General features: G+C 51.4%; 1 protein-coding gene across 2 annotated transcripts in view; it reads right to left on the bottom strand.

The window, feature by feature from the left end:
- Positions 1–10,433: 10,433 nt before the first annotated feature.
- LOC105185714 (RNA/RNP complex-1-interacting phosphatase) overlaps positions 10,434–17,029 on the bottom strand; it is a 52,920-nt gene continuing 46,324 nt past the window's right edge. The window contains exons 7-11 of one of the 2 annotated variants that reach the window (XM_019842611.2): positions 13,357–13,417; positions 12,977–13,023; positions 12,056–12,428; positions 11,385–11,808; positions 10,434–10,857 (exon numbers count right to left, since the gene is read on the bottom strand). In XM_019842611.2, the coding sequence (XP_019698170.1) occupies positions 11,400–11,808; positions 12,056–12,428; positions 12,977–13,023; positions 13,357–13,417 (890 nt within the window). In that variant the 3' untranslated portion in view covers positions 10,434–10,857; positions 11,385–11,399. Of the gene's footprint in view, positions 11,809–12,055; positions 12,429–12,976; positions 13,024–13,356; positions 13,418–17,029 lie in introns of both variants that reach the window. The other variant, XM_011145411.3, reaches the window with a different exon arrangement.

Here is a 17,029-nt window from a genome sequence, read left to right as displayed (position 1 = left end):
TCGCGCTTCGATAACTGGGTGTGGGTTCAAGGGCGATTTACAGTGAAACCGGAGTTGAAATTCTCGACGAGCGAGGTGCGGAGGCGCAGAATATCGCGCGAATAGGGCGATCGTCGAGTCCCGTGAAACGATATCGAAGAACGAGCGCAATCAGGCAGCGGCAGCGCGAGTAGAATACATCGTTACACGCCGGGCGACAATTCCTACGGGAGGATTGAGTCGTCGGAGCCGGAGTCCCTCGGCCCCTAGCCGCCTGATTTGCCTATCCTGCCGCGGCATCGAGGTCGGAATGAAATTAGCGATCGCGCGGAGCGCGGCGATAAAGCGACGCGCCGCGCCGCGCCGCGCCGCGCGGCGCGGCGGCCGTGAAACCGGTTGTGTGGAACGTGCGTAAACGCGCGCCGGGGCGCGCACGCGTACGTCCCGGGCGCAGCGCGTGTGCGTGAAAGCCGTTGACAGCGGGCTGAGCGATGGCTCGTCAAGCTAGCCGGCGCTGACAGTTGATGACAGGCGCACGCACACGTCCGAGACCACACATAATAGACGCGCGAGCGCGCGAAGAGCGAGAGCGCGAAGAGCGAGAGCGCGAGAGCGCGCGGCTACGCAACGATAGCGCGGCCGTTCCTTTCCGACGATGCCCAGCGTCGATTCATATGGTAATCGCGCGCCTGGGCCCGGGCCCGCCGCGCTATCTCACCTTTATTAAGTGCACCGCGTCTGACCCATTTCGCTTGTCAGTCCGGCTCCAGGAATTTCTGAGTCAGCGCCCCACGCGACTGATGCGCGCACCTCGCGCGGACAGATCCTACGCGCTCTTCTCTTTCGAGCCGACTCGGCCCGACCTCGGCTTTTGCCCTCGTCGCCGAAAGTCGATGCGACTCGGCGAACCGTTCGCGCGACAGCCTGCTGCGCCTCTCTATCCCGGACATCCCGGCTATCATCTCCGGGAGAGATCTATCAGAGACGCTGCTAGGCGACGCGGAGAAAAGACTTTTCGCGCTTTCGGCTTTCGTGACGCGTGGCGGAAAAATAACGCCTCGGTGTTATTAATGATGATGATGATGATGATGTGAACTTGTCGCTGTGTTGTCTCTTCTGTGGTCCGTCGTAATCGTCCGACGCGCGGTCTTTACGCGGCCTTTACGGCCACTCTTCTTCCAGCGTCCTATTGGCCGAATTTTTTCCTCGGCCCTCCTCATCGCGGAAATAATAAACCAATGATCCGCGGAAAATCGGTCAGCGTGATAAATCCTGGTACTGTTTGTTCAGTAAAATGTCGTACGCTATGTTTCCCGTGTAACGAATGGCGATAGTTTCATAGAGAAATATCATGGGTTTAACGACTTGTGTCCAGAAAAATCCAAAGTACTTCACAAATATTTCACAGCGGCATTGCGCGAATCCGCCGGGAGCTCGCTCGCTCGCTCGCTCACTCACGAAGGAATACAGACGTAATACAAACTCCCACGACATTTCTAAATGAGAGATCTGACCTACTGTGTACAAAACGATCGACACACGAGGGGAGGGCAGGGAGGGGCGACATTTTCCGGAACAAATAAACCCGCGATATCCCGACGGACGACGATCCGTCTGACCTTCAAAAGAAGAAAAAAAAACTGGTCATTTAATATGTGGCCTCTAACATCTCAAATTCTCTGTGCTGAATACTCCACGTCGATCCTTTTTCTTTCCCTTCCTTCCCCCCCCTCGTCCCCATACTTTTGCCTTCGATGGATTACAGGAGAAAAGCTTACATCGCTCGTTTAGGCTGTTTGACGGATAAAACATCACGCGTTATTATGCTTGACGCGACAAACGGCAATACGGCGTTATCGACTCAATAGCGTCGCATTAATTAAGCGTCGTAAACATCATCGCGCGTTGGTCATTGTCGGCCTTTATCGCGCGGCGTGAATTCCGGCACGTTCGCAAGTTCAAAGTTCCGCGACGAAGAGCGCGATGACGCGACGGTGACAACGAGACCGCTTGTCCGATTGTCATTTCGCTCTCCACGCGACACGGCTGCCTCTTTTTCGCGTAGACGCATAATTACCGATTCGCTAATCGCGGCTCGTCTCGCGCTTCGCGTCGTGGACGATAAATCGCCGCGGTTATTCGATCGCAATGGGGCGGAATGCCGGAGAGCCGCTCGCGCACGTCGGCAGAGAAGGCCGAGTTGAGGAGGAGGGAGAGAGGAGAGGAGAAACTGACTGTCATAAATTTAAGCAATAATTAACATATGGAGTTAAGAGGCCTGTGGGAACGGGCCATTAGCCGCACGTATCTGTATCGCCGTGTGCGAGCGCAGAGAGAGAGAGAGAGAGAGAGAGAGAGAGAGGGAGAGAGAGAGAAGCACACCGTCGCCCCTCCGACGCGAGGAGGAGTCGGGGTTTCGGCTCCTCTCGCGAAAAAAGATTCACGCGCGTGAGAGCATGCGCGCGGCGGCGATGCGAATAGACGGAGACGAGGAAAAATGAAAAGGAGCGCGATGCATCGCGCCGAGGTCGCAGGTTAAACTGTTCTCTCAACGGCGTACCTGATTTATTAATCATCCGGTGCCGCAGGCTACCTACGTTATTATCCTCTTTCGCCTGCCACTTCGTTTCTCTTTCCTCGAATGAGAGCTCTTCGCTGATCTCTGACCCGCTCGGCTGCCGCTGCCGCTGTCACCGAGCGGGATTTCACGCGCGCGCGCGCGTGTGTATGTGTGTGTGTGCTCTCCTCCTTCTCCTCCCCGCTCCACTCTTGACCGATTTGTAATTAGCGGCACTTTCGAGCGGTGCTTGCGCGCGAGCTCCAGCTCGTTTCGGCGGATCTCACGCTGCGACGCGAGTGCGTTGCAGCACGAGACCTACTCTACGCGTTCTCTCTCCCTTCCCTCCCCCTCCCCTCCCCGCGCCTCATCCTACATCTTCTCCTGTCCTCTCATTGTTCTCGGTGTTTCGTTTGGGGGTTGTCGCAGAGAGAGAGAGAGAGAGAGAGAGAGAGAGAGAGAGAGAGAGAGAGAGAGAGAGAGAGAGAGAGAGAGAGAGAGAGAGAGAGCGTGCGAAAGAGCGAGTTGCGCTTCTGATCCGAACGCTTCGGGCCGCGACACGCCTTTAATCGAATCGGCTGGAACGGTATTTTTGTATTCCAGAAGATATCCGTCGTAGGAATGAGATGTGGGAGAGATTTTATGCTCCTATTCTAAAGCTGTGTCACTTGGAGATACGAGCCCGTCGCTTGGAGGCAAAAATTGAACGATATCGTCACTTGGCTCGGCTCCTTGACTCATCGTAGGAGGGAATGACTCGCGCGAAAATTAGCTTCAGGGAGCAATCTCCGTCGAGTCGCGAGCCTTGAAGCGCGAAGCGAAATCGATTTGGGATTTGATACGTGCGCTGCGGCGCCCGATGGCGCGGCGCGGCGCGGCGCGGCGCGTTAAAGGATTAATCCGCTGAGCGTGGCGTGGCGGACGCGAATTTATGATGTTCGCCGGCAACGATTTGACTTAGCGGATTTGTGACGCGACTTCCGCGCGTCGTGCAGTTATGCATGTTGCATCATGTTTACGAGTTCGTAAAGAATTCGCTCGGTGTCTCGGTGTTGATCGCGGCGGTCGATCGAGAGTCTCTTCTCTCGGTCTCTCGTTTTGTCGCAAGAAATATGAAAAAAAAAAAGAAAAAAGAAAATGGTCGCAATTCGTAAATAGCGCAACGCTGTCACTCTGTCTCGTTAGCGATCGATTGTTTATTCGCTCACCAATTGAAACTTCGTGACGGCGCTGTGCGGCGCAAACGCGCGCGAGCAGAGCTTTCTTCGGGCTACACCTACGACCACAAAAGACAAGGTGTTTCTCGCCCTTTCCCTCTCCCCGCGCTCTTCGCGCGCACACCAGCACCACCATCGTCGGCCATGCATCACTCTCCACTCTTTGTGTAACGCTACACCGTACGCGTTTATCCGAGCCTACCCGCACGATAACATCACGCCGTTATCGATATCTGTCCGTATCGATCAAAGAGCTCGGGGATAATAAGGCCGTGCAACAATGTCGTGGGAGGCGGGTATCGGGACCATCGAGACAATGTCGTCTCTCCCGATCACAATTGCGACTATCGCTTTCTCGTATTTACGGCACGTGGGGGACACGTACCACGCGGGGGAATCGTCTCCGCTAAGGTAGAGAAGACGAGTATTTATCGGCGGGATTTTTCAGTGGAAGCCCGTCCGCGTTCGTCGCGCGCGACAACGCTACGTTGGCTCTACGTGCGCCGCGATTAACGGTGGACCGCAGTCGGAATCGGAAATGATAACCGCATGCCGCGGTGGCCAATCGCGCGCTCCGGCTGTCGTCGAAGCTAATCGCGATGTCATTTCGCAATTTACCCAATTTGTAACCAAGTACGAGTCCACCTACGCGCGCATGTTTCCGAAACTCGTGAAACCAATTTTTTCAGCTCATTTTCAAGGTAACGTCCGACGAGTAAGCTTCACTGCCGCGATGAGTGACAAATTTTCACGATTCGTACCCACGTAAAGTCATCGGCCTCATCGGCCTAGAAACCGACATGATTTGTGGATCGCGAAGCGGCCCGATTGAAAGAAGGCGACCGCGCGCACACTCACCGTATGAAAAGATCCCTTCAGAACCGGGCACGGAGTCGTCGTGAAAACGTCGAAAACTCGTTTCGCCGTGCACTGCTCGAGTCCGGCCGCCGCTTCCGCACGACGTAGATCAATTTCCGCGAACGACGCAGTCCGCGCGCGCCACTGAGAGTCTGCTGCACCGTACGTGTACGTCACGTCACGTGTATCCGAATATCGCTTGTGCTTCGTAAGCAATGAAACCGGAGCGCGACGGCCCGTGCCGTGCAGATCGGAATGTCTTGCTTACGCTCGGCGAAACGTATCGGCGATATCTGCCCGCGGTATCCGCCCATTACTGCGAGTCCCATATGGCGCGCCGGCCGCCGCCGGCGGACTGTGTTTGCGCTGTTAATAACGCCGCCGCGTTAATCGCTAATTACACAGCGTCTTAATTATCGGCTCGTTGCCCAGGACGGACGTATAAATAGTCGCCGCGGAAAGAGCCGCGGAGACGAGCGCATTGACGTGCGACGACGGCTCTATCTGCCGACAGGCTCCGCCGGCGATCCGAGATTGTCACTCTCTCTCTCTCTTTCTCTCTCTCTCTCGCCGGCACTGCCGCGCCGTGGAAAACATTTCCTATCAGTCGCTTCTATGCATGTTACACGCACACACGCATGCATGCATGGAGATGTTACGCTAATTGAATAATTATTACATCATTTTTCATCGAACACGCGCCCGTCTCCTCGCGCGCCTCTCGTTTCCTTCCTTCTTTCACTCTCTCTCTTTCTCTCTCTCTCTCTCTCTCTCTCTCTCTCTCTCTCTCTCTCGTTTCTTTATTTCTTTATCGAATCCGCGAAACCCTCGCGCGACGAGGGGCGACGTCAGTTTGCGACATCCCTCCCCCCCCGGAGGAGAGGTCGTGACCTTTCGGTTGGGAAACACTGTTCTATTGATATGACATTTTCTTCGCGCGGACTCTGCGCACCATGCGAAGCGGCTGTACAGCGGGAAATCTGGCATCCGCTGCTTTTCCCTCAACGTCGCACCCGGAAAATCGTGAAGCAATTCGCATACGAGTATCTGTTTTTAAATAATAACGCCTCGAAAGCTACACGGCATGAGATGCATTAATGTGCCGAATGTTCGCGAGAGTCGTTTCTCTTTTCCAATTATCTTCAATTTTCACCTCTCACGCTGTTTTAGAGATGCCTGAAGATGCTCAGTATCGACGACCTGATAATCATCTTTGCGCGATCGAGCAAAGATGCTTCGCGGAGCAAAGGTATCCGTATCTTTCACAACCGACAGTCATTCCTGGTCAGAACAATCGCGCAGGCCGAATCGAAGCCGGGATTGTAAACACGGCTACAGATTGGACAGACGAATGCGGCGCCAACGTAACGCTGACGCAACATGTAAAAGGGGAATAAACGAGGTAGATATGTCTCGCGCGCGCGCGTTCGCGTGCAAAACCCACCATCGTATCATCGCGAGTTTGCCCCCGCGGCGACGGCAGCACAGACAGATTATCTCTGTTCGAGTGGACCAGACGCACCGGAATGTACGAGTGTGTTTACAAAATGCGTCAAATATTACCGAATAACATTTATCACGTTGCGCAAAATCGAGCGAGGTGTGTGATCTTTGGACGCGACAACGAATCGAGAATGTTCGCTCGCAATCGAGATCACTCTGCATCCATAGACGATTAGCAATTGGCAAATATCGCTTTAAACGGCTTCTCTCTTTCCGGCCCCCCCCCTCTCCCCCATCACCGGGCGTCGGGCTAAAACGGGAATCGCGAGGAATTCAGACGAGATGCTGGAAAGGGGGGGGGGCGGGGAAGGGCCGAAACTCAGGAAGGCGAAGAGCCCGTGGACCGGCTTCGGGTTAGCCGATGTGAGAGACGAAAATAAAAACCAAAATAAACGAAATCGAAAGGGACGAGAGCGAGGCGGGGTGGAGGCTCGCTCGCAAAATCGCCGTGGCGAGGGCCCCGAGGTGGACGACGCGCAGGGTAATAAATATCGTGCGATTAGATCTCCGATGCCGCCGCGGTTGGGGTTGGTTACGAACGTAGGGAGCGACTATTAATCACTCCATGTTAATCAAGCCGGCCGCTAAGTAGGCCGCGCCGCGGCATTAAAGTGCACTACACCACGCATCGTGTCGGCGTGCCAATGAGGCGCGCATACACATCCATACGCGCGTGCAAATTAAGCGTGTCCCCCGTACACGCAGGCTACAAGTTGCGTGGGATAGTTGCAAAAATCCTAGAATAAAATATTGATAAGATAATCGTCTGCCAGAGTGCAACGTACATACGTAAAAGTACAACATAGCGAAAAGAAGAGATTCATATCCGGTGAGCGGGAAAAGAAGGGCTTAAAAGAAAATTAAAAGTAGACGGATGGAAGAGAGACGCGAGAAAATCAGCAATAAAAGGAAAAAGAGGTGAGGTGAACGACGATGAACATGATGAACATGGCGGGAGGGATGAATGTTAGTCGGCACAGAGTGCAATGCGGACGATAAGTCTGAGAGTTTTATCGAGGTAATACACGGATGTGTGCGATGTACTACAGGTAAACGCATTCGATGACGACAGAATGAAAGAGAAACGTTAGACGAGAGAGAGAGAGAGAGAGAGAAACAGTGGGCTCTCGTGTGTGGTTAGCCTTTAGCCTCCTATTATTCGACTCCGAGAGGTTCCTATCCTAAAAGATCTATACCTACCGCAGAGCACGCGCGCGTTCCTCCTCATTTTTGAGAAATTAATCGGGACTAATTGCCAGTCGGGCGAGGCAGCGAGCTGCCGTCCCTCCGCCGCCGGTGAATTATGGTGTCCGCAACCTGTGCAAAAAATAGGAGAGTTGGTAAGGGAAATGGGGCAGGAGCGGAATGGATCGCGCAAGAGGGAGTACAAAGGTGCCGCTCGTCAAGAAGGAAGGGATCAATTTCGCGGAATAAATTATCATCCACGCGTTTTAATTCGCCGCTATTTTTTTCTCTTTGTTCTCTCGCAGCTCGTTGTCGATGCTGGTCAAGTAGGTGTATCAAGCGCGCGAATTGCAAAACGCGATTTGGGATAAATCGCACCCCGGGCGAATGTAAAATTTCCGCTAAACGACTGGTCGAACGAGGAAGCTGGACGTGAGAGGAACGAGAGAGAGAGAGAGAGAGAGAGAGAGAGAGAGAGAGAGAGAGAGAGAGAGAGAGAGAGAGAGAGAGAGCGGGATGACGCGAGGTCTTTATGGACTTGTTTGTCCCTCTGGAGGTTTTTACGAATTATTCGAAAAGTTCCGTCGGAACGCATCCGAAAGATCGTTTCGGACGATCGCACGGTAGTTAGATCATGCAATTGCCTCGTCCGCAGTAACAGTGCATCGTTTACGATCGTAATAATAGAAATTTCCGTCGATACCTCTGATCTCGTCTCGACTCAAGACTTATTAAACAGTTACGTCGCTCTCAGTCGGTTATACGCTTCGTTACATTTGCTCAGCTACATTTCTCCTTAAAAGCCCATAAGCGATAAAAATAGCCGCACGACGCATTCACGCGGCTCGCGACGGACGTACGTGAGAGAAACACTAACCGAGCCTCGTTGATCCTTAGTCGATGATTCCTCTTAATGCACGAGTCTGCTTCGCGCAGTGCAACATGTTATTGCCCTCTCACAAGCAGTTCGAACCTCGCCCAACTTCTCAGTTCTCACGTCGCGAAGCTACGTCTTCCGCTTAAAATGGAATTTATACGAACACCGATCCCCATTTCCCGGCTAAAAGCTGCGCTTCTGCTATCCCCCTCTGATCTGATCGACCAGCCTCCCCGAAACAAGGCGAGTGCTAGTCGCGCGCGAATGGTGCGCGAGACGAGGGCGAGGTAGACGACGTTGTACAAAAGTAAATAAAGTCTCTCTCAAAAGACTGAGAAAATATGTCGATAAATCTAATGTCTAACTGAGATAGATACCGCGCCCGGGGAAACAGTTGTCCAGGGAGCGCGACCGCGCCGAGCGATCGCGCTGGACGATTGTTTCCCGTGGCGCCAGTAGCCCGTACCAGAAGTTACTTTCGGATTGTCTCCGTGAACCGGGACCGTGGCGAGAAGGGCGACGATCTTTCCACCTCTGGGAAAGTTTTCAAATTCCTTCTATCCACGACGACCTCTTTTCGTCGTCGTCGTCATCGTCATCATTTCTCTCTTTCTCTCTCTCTCTCTCTCCCTCTCCCTCTCCCCTCCTCTCTCTCTCTCTCTCTCTCTCTCCTTGTTACTTCCCCGACATTTACGTCCAAAGTGTGCCTGAGCCACGTCTACGGACATAACTCAGACCGGGGTATCGATTTGACTATGATGAAAGCAGATAATTCACGAGAGCTGTATCTTTCCCATTACACTCTTAGCGCGAATAAACAGGCTGAGAGGGGAAAAGTACAATTTCAACGAGGACGAAGCAGTTACCGCTTGAGACGGATCGGTCTCAATCGGTGCACAGCTTCGCAATATTTCAATAAGCTCGAATCTGTATTATCTTCCGCTTCTGAGATCAAGATACCCTGCGCGAATATGTTAAAAATTTCGAAGATGAATTTACCAAATCAGCATGCCATTTAGACACCATATCGACGACTCATCACACGTCCTTTCACGTCCTGATAATACACATTTCGAGACATTTCGTTTTCTGATGAGATAACGATCAATTGGAACACAACGTCGCGACATGGCGACATCGATTTTTCGCGACACGTCGCGCGTCATTATTACATGTGGAGTAACCGCGCGCGCGCGCAGCCACCGAGTGAGGGAAGCGGCGCGCCGTAAAACACGCGCGCGAGCGCACTTAATTTATGCCCTTCCTATCACCGCGGGTCTCACTTTTAAGGCCGCCGGGTAAAGTCCCCGAGTGACTCGAGGCGTTACTCGCGCGTGTGACGCGCGCAATTTCTCGTGGAATTATTCCACGTACGCCAACGGCAATCCGTGATATACGGTCAGGCGCGCGAGAGACGTGTGCCACCTACACGCGTGACCCTCGACCCCGGGCCGAATATTGAATCACTTTAATATCTTAGAACGAGAGACACACGACTGATGTCGCGGCCCGCTCCCATCTTCCGAGCTCGCGTTCAATTATGTTTTTGTCATGCCACACGCTGTACATATCTGCCTCGCGAACAGAAAGGTTGCCTGTAATTTCTCGTGTGGCTTTCAGAACGCGTGTGTATTTCCTTTTCCGTTTCAACGGAAGAATCTTGCGATTAGCGAACAAATTGTCCGCCATCGGACCGCCAACGGACCGCACTCCGAAACGTGCGGAAAAAATCATGGGCAACTTCTCTGCTCACGATTACCACGACTACTCTCCTCCACATGGTGTCAACTCCAGCCGGCTACTTCAGCTGAGCAACGTCGTAAAATATTCATCGGCCACTCGCGTTAGTAATCAGAAAGCAATTTCCTCCGAGAATCGATCTACAGGGATCGGAAAAATTTATTGTACCGGGTGTGATATTAAAGCCGACGAGGCGATGGATCTCGACGGAGCGAAAATATAGGGGGGAGCTTGGAAAGGAAGAGTGAGATTATATCGTGTGAAAAACAGGGTGAGTTCAGAATCCCGCGCCTGATACGCTTCCGGATATCGGCGGGGAATCCTGGCTTACTATCGACCTGAAATGCGACAGTTAGTAATTGCCGGTCTATTCAATCGCGCCACACCCTGGAGACATTCGTTTCGATCGCTTCTGCGTCTGTCGGACCGGCGAATTCGTGGAGGAGGTGGCTGCGGGATTGTTGCAAGATGTCATGATAAAAATGTCCTGACAATTGAGTTGTCACATGACGCGATATCTTACATAGTTAAATACATATGTTTTTATTTAAAATTGTATACAGAATTACTGTCCTATTCGCTTCCAGGGTACTTTTTGATTTGCCAAGAGAGTCATTAAATCGACTTAAATATGATACTTACGGGCGGTAATTTGTAGTTTGTACAGTATAAACTGAAAAGTGGGTATTAATTTCTCAAATGAAAGGTCCTCAATCTGGAGCGAACGCTCTCTGGTACAAAGAAGCCATGTTAAAGATACGCGCTTACGCTTAATCTCTGTAGATATGGCATAAAACAATACATCATACGCGTATTGTTTGTATTTCCATTGTACTTGATGAACGTCCAAATGAAGTTTTTGTCGTACGATGCCTCCGAACGGATATCTGCTCGGATCGTTCTCGTGTGTGCTACGACCGACCGAAAGAAATTCTGCACTTCTAAAATGACGAAGGACTTTGATAAGCATAAGATGATGACATGTACATTTCGTCATGCGCGCACGCATGTGTACACAGGTATATGATACAAAAGAAATCAAAAAAGAGGTTACAACAGACATGGTGGTGGTCGTGCGAGGTACCCAACAAACTGCGCTCACTCATGGGAGGAGTGAGCAATGTAGCTTCGACCAGTCGTGCGAGATATCTTTATCTAGGATAAAGGGACTTTATCCTGGGGAAGAGCTTAATTATCGATAGCGAAATAGATACGACGCTGTTACAACAGATCACGTCTTACAAATCGGGGCTATGTATTTGAGTTCGCTGTCCGAAAAGAAATGAAAAGATCGTCGGCAGCCGTCCAGACGGGTACGACCGTCATTGTCCGTCACGAACGACAACGACAACGGGGGTGTGCGGGCGCGTGGGTGCGCTCGTGAAATCGCGAGAACCAAATTCGGCAACACGCCGAATATATACCGAGTGTCGCTTAAAGTAACGCTTAAAGTAAATATATCGCGCACCTAACGAGTACGTCGTCACTTGGCCTGACTGTAGCGTCCTCTCGACAGCCGTCGGCTGGTGTTCGAAACAGTCAGTAGATTCTCCTCGAACGTGTCCACGGTGAAGTCCTGTTCCTTGTATCTCTTAGGCATGCCTCTGCTACTGGCCGCGTTGTTCCGCCTCATGCGAATCGTGCGCTCCATGATGCCGTTTTTGATCTGCTGCTTCTTCTTCTGCGCCTGCAGCTTGCTCACGGCCGTTCTCGACAGCGGCGGTGGCGGCGGCGGTGGGGGCATCTTAGGGGGTGGTAGCCGCGAGGAGGAACCAGCCGGTGGTAATCTCGGTGGGCCCGACATCCTCGATGGTCCTGGCATACGCAGCGGAAAACTAGGAAGCGGAAACCCCGGCGGCCCGGGTGGCGTCGGTCGCATCGGCATTCCGTATCTGAGGAATCCGACACACGATCCGTCATCACGTGTCCACTTGATCGCGCATTCTTCGCCGGCGGTAAGCTAATTGACTCGACTTGACTCGCTTTATGTCTCTCGCCGGTGCACGCCGATGTGTTGTCGATAATTACGTCATAACAGAATACCCCGCGAACATGATGCGCTCGTCTTTAGCTTAGAATTATGTTCGTTTATTATGAGAAAAAGTTAAGCGCTACAATCGTAATTACTGCTGTAATTACCTAAGCGGCCTGGGTCCATAGAGCGGTGGGCCCATGGGCGGCGGTATGGGTGGCAAGCCTGACGGAGGAGGTGGCATAGGCCTGAATCCTGGCGGTGGGCCCATGTGGTAGCCGTATCTCTGGAGCGGGTATGGTGCGCCGTTTGCGGAACTCCGGCGCGACATCGCGTAACCTGGCGGTCCCATACGGCCCATCGGCAGGCTCAGCGCCGAGCGTGACTTCAACGTCTTCCTCATTGTGCTGGGGGTCTCGATGATACTCGTCGGCGTCAGCGCGACCTTACTCGTGTCGATCTTCTCGCCACGTTGGACTTCCTTCAACGCGGTGAGGTAAATATCGCGTTCGACTGGATAACCGCGCGCTTCCCCGAAAGCTGAACACAAACAGCGGAAGAAGCCGCATGGACAATAGGTTCGCTGGTGACGATAAAAATGTAGTAATAGACTCACTGGCTGGCTGTCTCACTGTCAACTAACCTATTTTAACGTTCGCCGTATCTTTCATTAATACCTTCGAGTGTAGCATGTAATACGTGTGATAAAGAAAACGATTATAAAGGGACGAGTTGCGTCGGATAAGATACATAGAGATTTGATTTTCGCGATAATGCGCGATAATGCGCAAATTGCTTGACGGTTATATTTACCTGATAAAGGGAAGGGGGACCTACGTGCGATCGCACAGCGATCGCTGCTACGTAATATTTCCTTGAAAAAAAGTACGCAAAGAAAGAGAGATCTGCTTGGAATCCGCGAATAGCGAAATTTTCGGCTACTAGTGATGATTGTCAACATATTCAATTGACTGTGTGGTCGAGAAAAATTCGGAAAGACCAACATTGCGTCCTCGTTAAATCTCACAAGAACGAAAGAATCGCACGTCGTAGTATGTCGTAAAGTGCCATTTCTCGAAAGGACCTACCTTTCAGGGAATCTTGAGCCTCCCAACCGAGTTGCTGAATAAGATACCTGCAACAAAGTTGTCTTAGTCGTTCTACTCGACGGAATCTCCATAATTTCTTACAGAGTGCGCAATTCTGACAATAGAAAGTCGTCGACACACACACACACAGAAAATATGCTTGATAAAAAAGATTTTAACTCCAAAAGCCGATTGGATCTACCAGAGAACCAGAGTATAACACCGATCGTTGAAACAATTGAAAAGTAATTGTGGAAACATGTGACGACAATTGCGATCATCTTATTATGCGATTATTTTCAACGGCAACAAAGTTTCTCGCAAGAGACGGAGGAAGAATCTGCCTCTGCGAGAGGCGACCTGGTACACGGTGGACTAACCTGCAAATCAAATAACCGGTGCGATTAACACCATGTGTGCAGTGGACGCCGATCAGTTCACCTGCAACAGAAAATTCGCGCGTCTTTTGGTCCGATGCTTCGATCTTGGCTTGGGCGCACACATTGGGCGCTTTAATTACGCTTTAATATCGCGAAGTAAAAAGTCCCGCGGCTCTGTAAATTCGGGTATCCGCCGCCGCGCCTGGCGCAGTTTCCGCGCCATGTACGCGCATACCTGCGCTTCTTTAAGGGGCTTTCGTAAGTAATGGAGTAACGTGACCGATAAAGTAATTATGCGGCGACGCGGATGAGAATCCAGTCGGCGGGACTCGCGCGCGATCGGTATCTCGAAAGCGCTTTCGGGACATCAACGGCGCAGACACCGAAGGGATACTCAGCTTGCGAAAGGTGCCCAATAAGGGCAGGCGCTACGTGCGGCAAGACGTACGATTCCACGGGTCATCAATTCGGCCCGGGGCGTGGGGTCGGCACCTCTTCGGGCCCAGCAAGGGGCTGATTATAATATTATCGCAAATTACCGGCAAAAGCTGCGACGAATCCACGACGATTCTCGTGACTACGGCCACAGCCGGTCGCGGCGGCATTTTCGTAAAGGGCCAACCTTAATGAGAGTAGTTGACCAGTATATAATGATCGAAGCGCGTCTACCGCCGCCTATATCTCTCCTCTTTCTTCTTCTTCTTCTTCTTCTTCTTCTTCTTCTTCCTCTTCTCCTCCTCGTCCTCCTCCCCTTCTCCTCGTTCTCCTCGTTCGCCGCCGCGGTTCCCTGCACGACCGACCTTCCCTCTTCCCCGCGAACGAGTCTTCTCGTTTTCAACGGAGCGCGAACGAGCGGGAGGATAAGTACCGAGTACTTTAGAGGCACTTCGTACCTCCTTACCTCGGCTTTCAGTGTGAATTAAGTGGCCCATCGCGGGTCATGCGATACGCCGTTTGACCTCTGCGAGCGGCTTAATCGCGCGGGGAGTATATCAGTATCTTGGAACGATACTACGCGGCGCGCGAGTTATTGTTCCCTTCTCCAACGCGCACGCCACGTAGACGGTAGACGGGGGGGATATACCGTACGACTCGGCCAGGACAATAATGCAAATATACGGGAGACTCGAAATGCATGGCGCCGGCGACGCGATAAGATTTTCCCCGGGAAATCATGACGAACGGCCTAATAAAATAAAACTGTTGACCGGAGCTATCTCTCCCTCGCGAAACTCTAACATAGTCTCCTCTGAAAAAGTATTAAGATAAAAGTATGCGAATGAGCAACGCGTTACCGGCCCTGAGAGTGTAAAAGTTATTTCCTCGAGAGAGGGACTGCTCCCCCCCCCCCTCCTCTCTTGGGTTATCACGTATGGGGAAATAACGACGTGAAAAAAAAACACGGAGTCCGCGAATCCCCGAGGCGAATCGCGCATAAACCGAGTAGCTCGTGAGATTTCGATATCGAGACACACTGCTGCTGTGAATTTATTTCGCCGCTGAGATTTCAATCATTCTCGCTAACCGATGGAAATTGAATTTTACGACATTCTCTCTCTCTCTCTCTCTCTCTCTCTCTCTCTCTCTCTCTCTCTCTCTCTCTCTAGCTCGGTCGCTGCATCGTAAATAACTTGCGGAAAAATGTATATAATTCTAATGACGATCGGAAACCTTTTCTTCGCATCGCGATATATTCCTGATCATTCCGACGCTTATTAATGACGCTAACCGGATTGCGATAACGCGGCGCGCGTCACCGGATAATAATAGCCGCACCAAATAAACCGGAGATGAACGACACGGCGAATGTAATACGACATTTTAGTATGTTCACGTTCACGAGACGATGCGCAGGGTCCCGCGCGTCGTATATGTATCACGAGGTCATCTCTCGGCTTTGCATACGCCAGAAGTTTACATCTCTTAGTGGAGTCCGGCAATCTTCCCGGAACACGTCGGCATCTAATGTGAATCTGTAGCCGGCACACCCGTGGAGCACGACGGCCGCGTTTACGCCAACACATAAACCGATCTCCCGAGAGAGATTACCGGCTTACGATTTCTTCGATGTACATTGATACCTTCTGCCCAGTCAGCGGTAAGTCAAGGGAAACGTGGCGACAATACCTTACCTCGATAAGCTGCAGAACGCGTTTCCGGGGTATCCAATAGGAAAATTTATCTTCTAAAAATGATCGGTGAGAAATTTATCGTCCCATCAGCGTGAGAGATGTGTTGCGAAGTTTTTGCCGCTGATCATGGTCGCTTTTCAACTTTGCAACACCATCGCTTTCCTACATTTTCATAAATCGCGAATCACCGCCATGCAAAATTACGCAATCCATGCCCGGCGGGATCGCGCGCTTTAAACTTCTGTCGAATAATTACACGTAATCCTGATGCAAATGAACGAAGGAGGAAGCCGAAGGAGCCTTCCGCGCGTGGAATGTCGGTTATCGGGGATCCTCGGTATTCGAAGACGCGATATTCACGAATTGGCACTTGAGTCATGTGTACGTACAGCATTACACCGGTGTGGAATTACAACGGCCAGGAGGAATATTACGGAGATCCCCCTGGGACACCCTGCTGCTCGGCAACCGAAATCAAACATTGCTCAACACACGGGAAGCCTCGAAGTATGACGGTGGTAATAATAATACTGGTCGGCCAAAACTCGGCCTTGTACAATCAGCAATATCATCAATTAAGAACGAGTCCGCGATTAATTCGAAACATCGGCTTCACGATACGCTGTAATCGTTGGCAAAGGTACAGTCACTTCAAATCACAAACCAATAAGCCAATAGCACACAAAGAAGTGCGCGATTATTTCTTTACGTAACGAAAAAGAGCACGGAACACGCAAATAATTTTCACGTTTGTCGAATCTGACCAAACTGATAATTAACAAGTTATAATCGATCCGATTTGTAAATTGATAATTAATCAAGAAATGAAGCAGAGAGACGAAGCATTGATGTAATTATAAATTTTTCCTAGCATATCGAAGAAAAAAATTATGTATCACACGTTTGGGAAAAAATATCGATCTATTAAGACATAAAAATATCGTCAATGATTTCGCAAGGGAATTCTTGAGTCTATACTTGTGGTGAACGAGTACAAATTGAACTCTCTGTGGAAAAACGTGCAGGGGAATACCTTCGGAGCGAAGAAGCGAAACTCGAAAATAATTACCGTACATCACGGATCTCGGGCAGGGTCTTTTTTTTATCGCGCACGATAAAACCGCCGTGCACGTGCCTCGGGGCCTCGTTCGCGAAGACCGAGTCGAAATTCACAGTAGCGCGCGTCCGAACGTCTCTCACCGAACGTGTTCCCCCTTACGTGCTCCACGAGCATAAAAAGTAGAGCGCCTCCGTGCTGAAAGTTTTCTATCCGTAACGAGCTACAGCTCCTGACGCGCTCGAACAATGACGCGGGAAGAGACCGGCCGGCGAAGAGAACGGCGCTCGTGCTTGCTGATGGACGAGAGAGGGTGGGCGGTCGCATGCAAATATTGTTTTCGTCCGTGCCCCCGAGAGATATCGCCGACGAGAGGAGCAAAGGAGGCAAGAGGCAGCACCCGGAATTGTTACGTGCCACTCCTCGTGCGACGTGAAGGTTGCTTTTCGGTTGCTACCGTAGTAGTCGCGAAGTACGACCCGAA

This window comes from Harpegnathos saltator, unplaced genomic scaffold (assembly GCF_003227715.2).
Source record: "Harpegnathos saltator strain DR-91 unplaced genomic scaffold, Hsal_v8.6 scaffold56, whole genome shotgun sequence".
NCBI lineage: Eukaryota > Metazoa > Arthropoda > Insecta > Hymenoptera > Formicidae > Harpegnathos > Harpegnathos saltator.
Note: the sequence above shows the minus strand (reverse complement) of the source record. Positions and strands in the feature narration are given on the sequence as shown.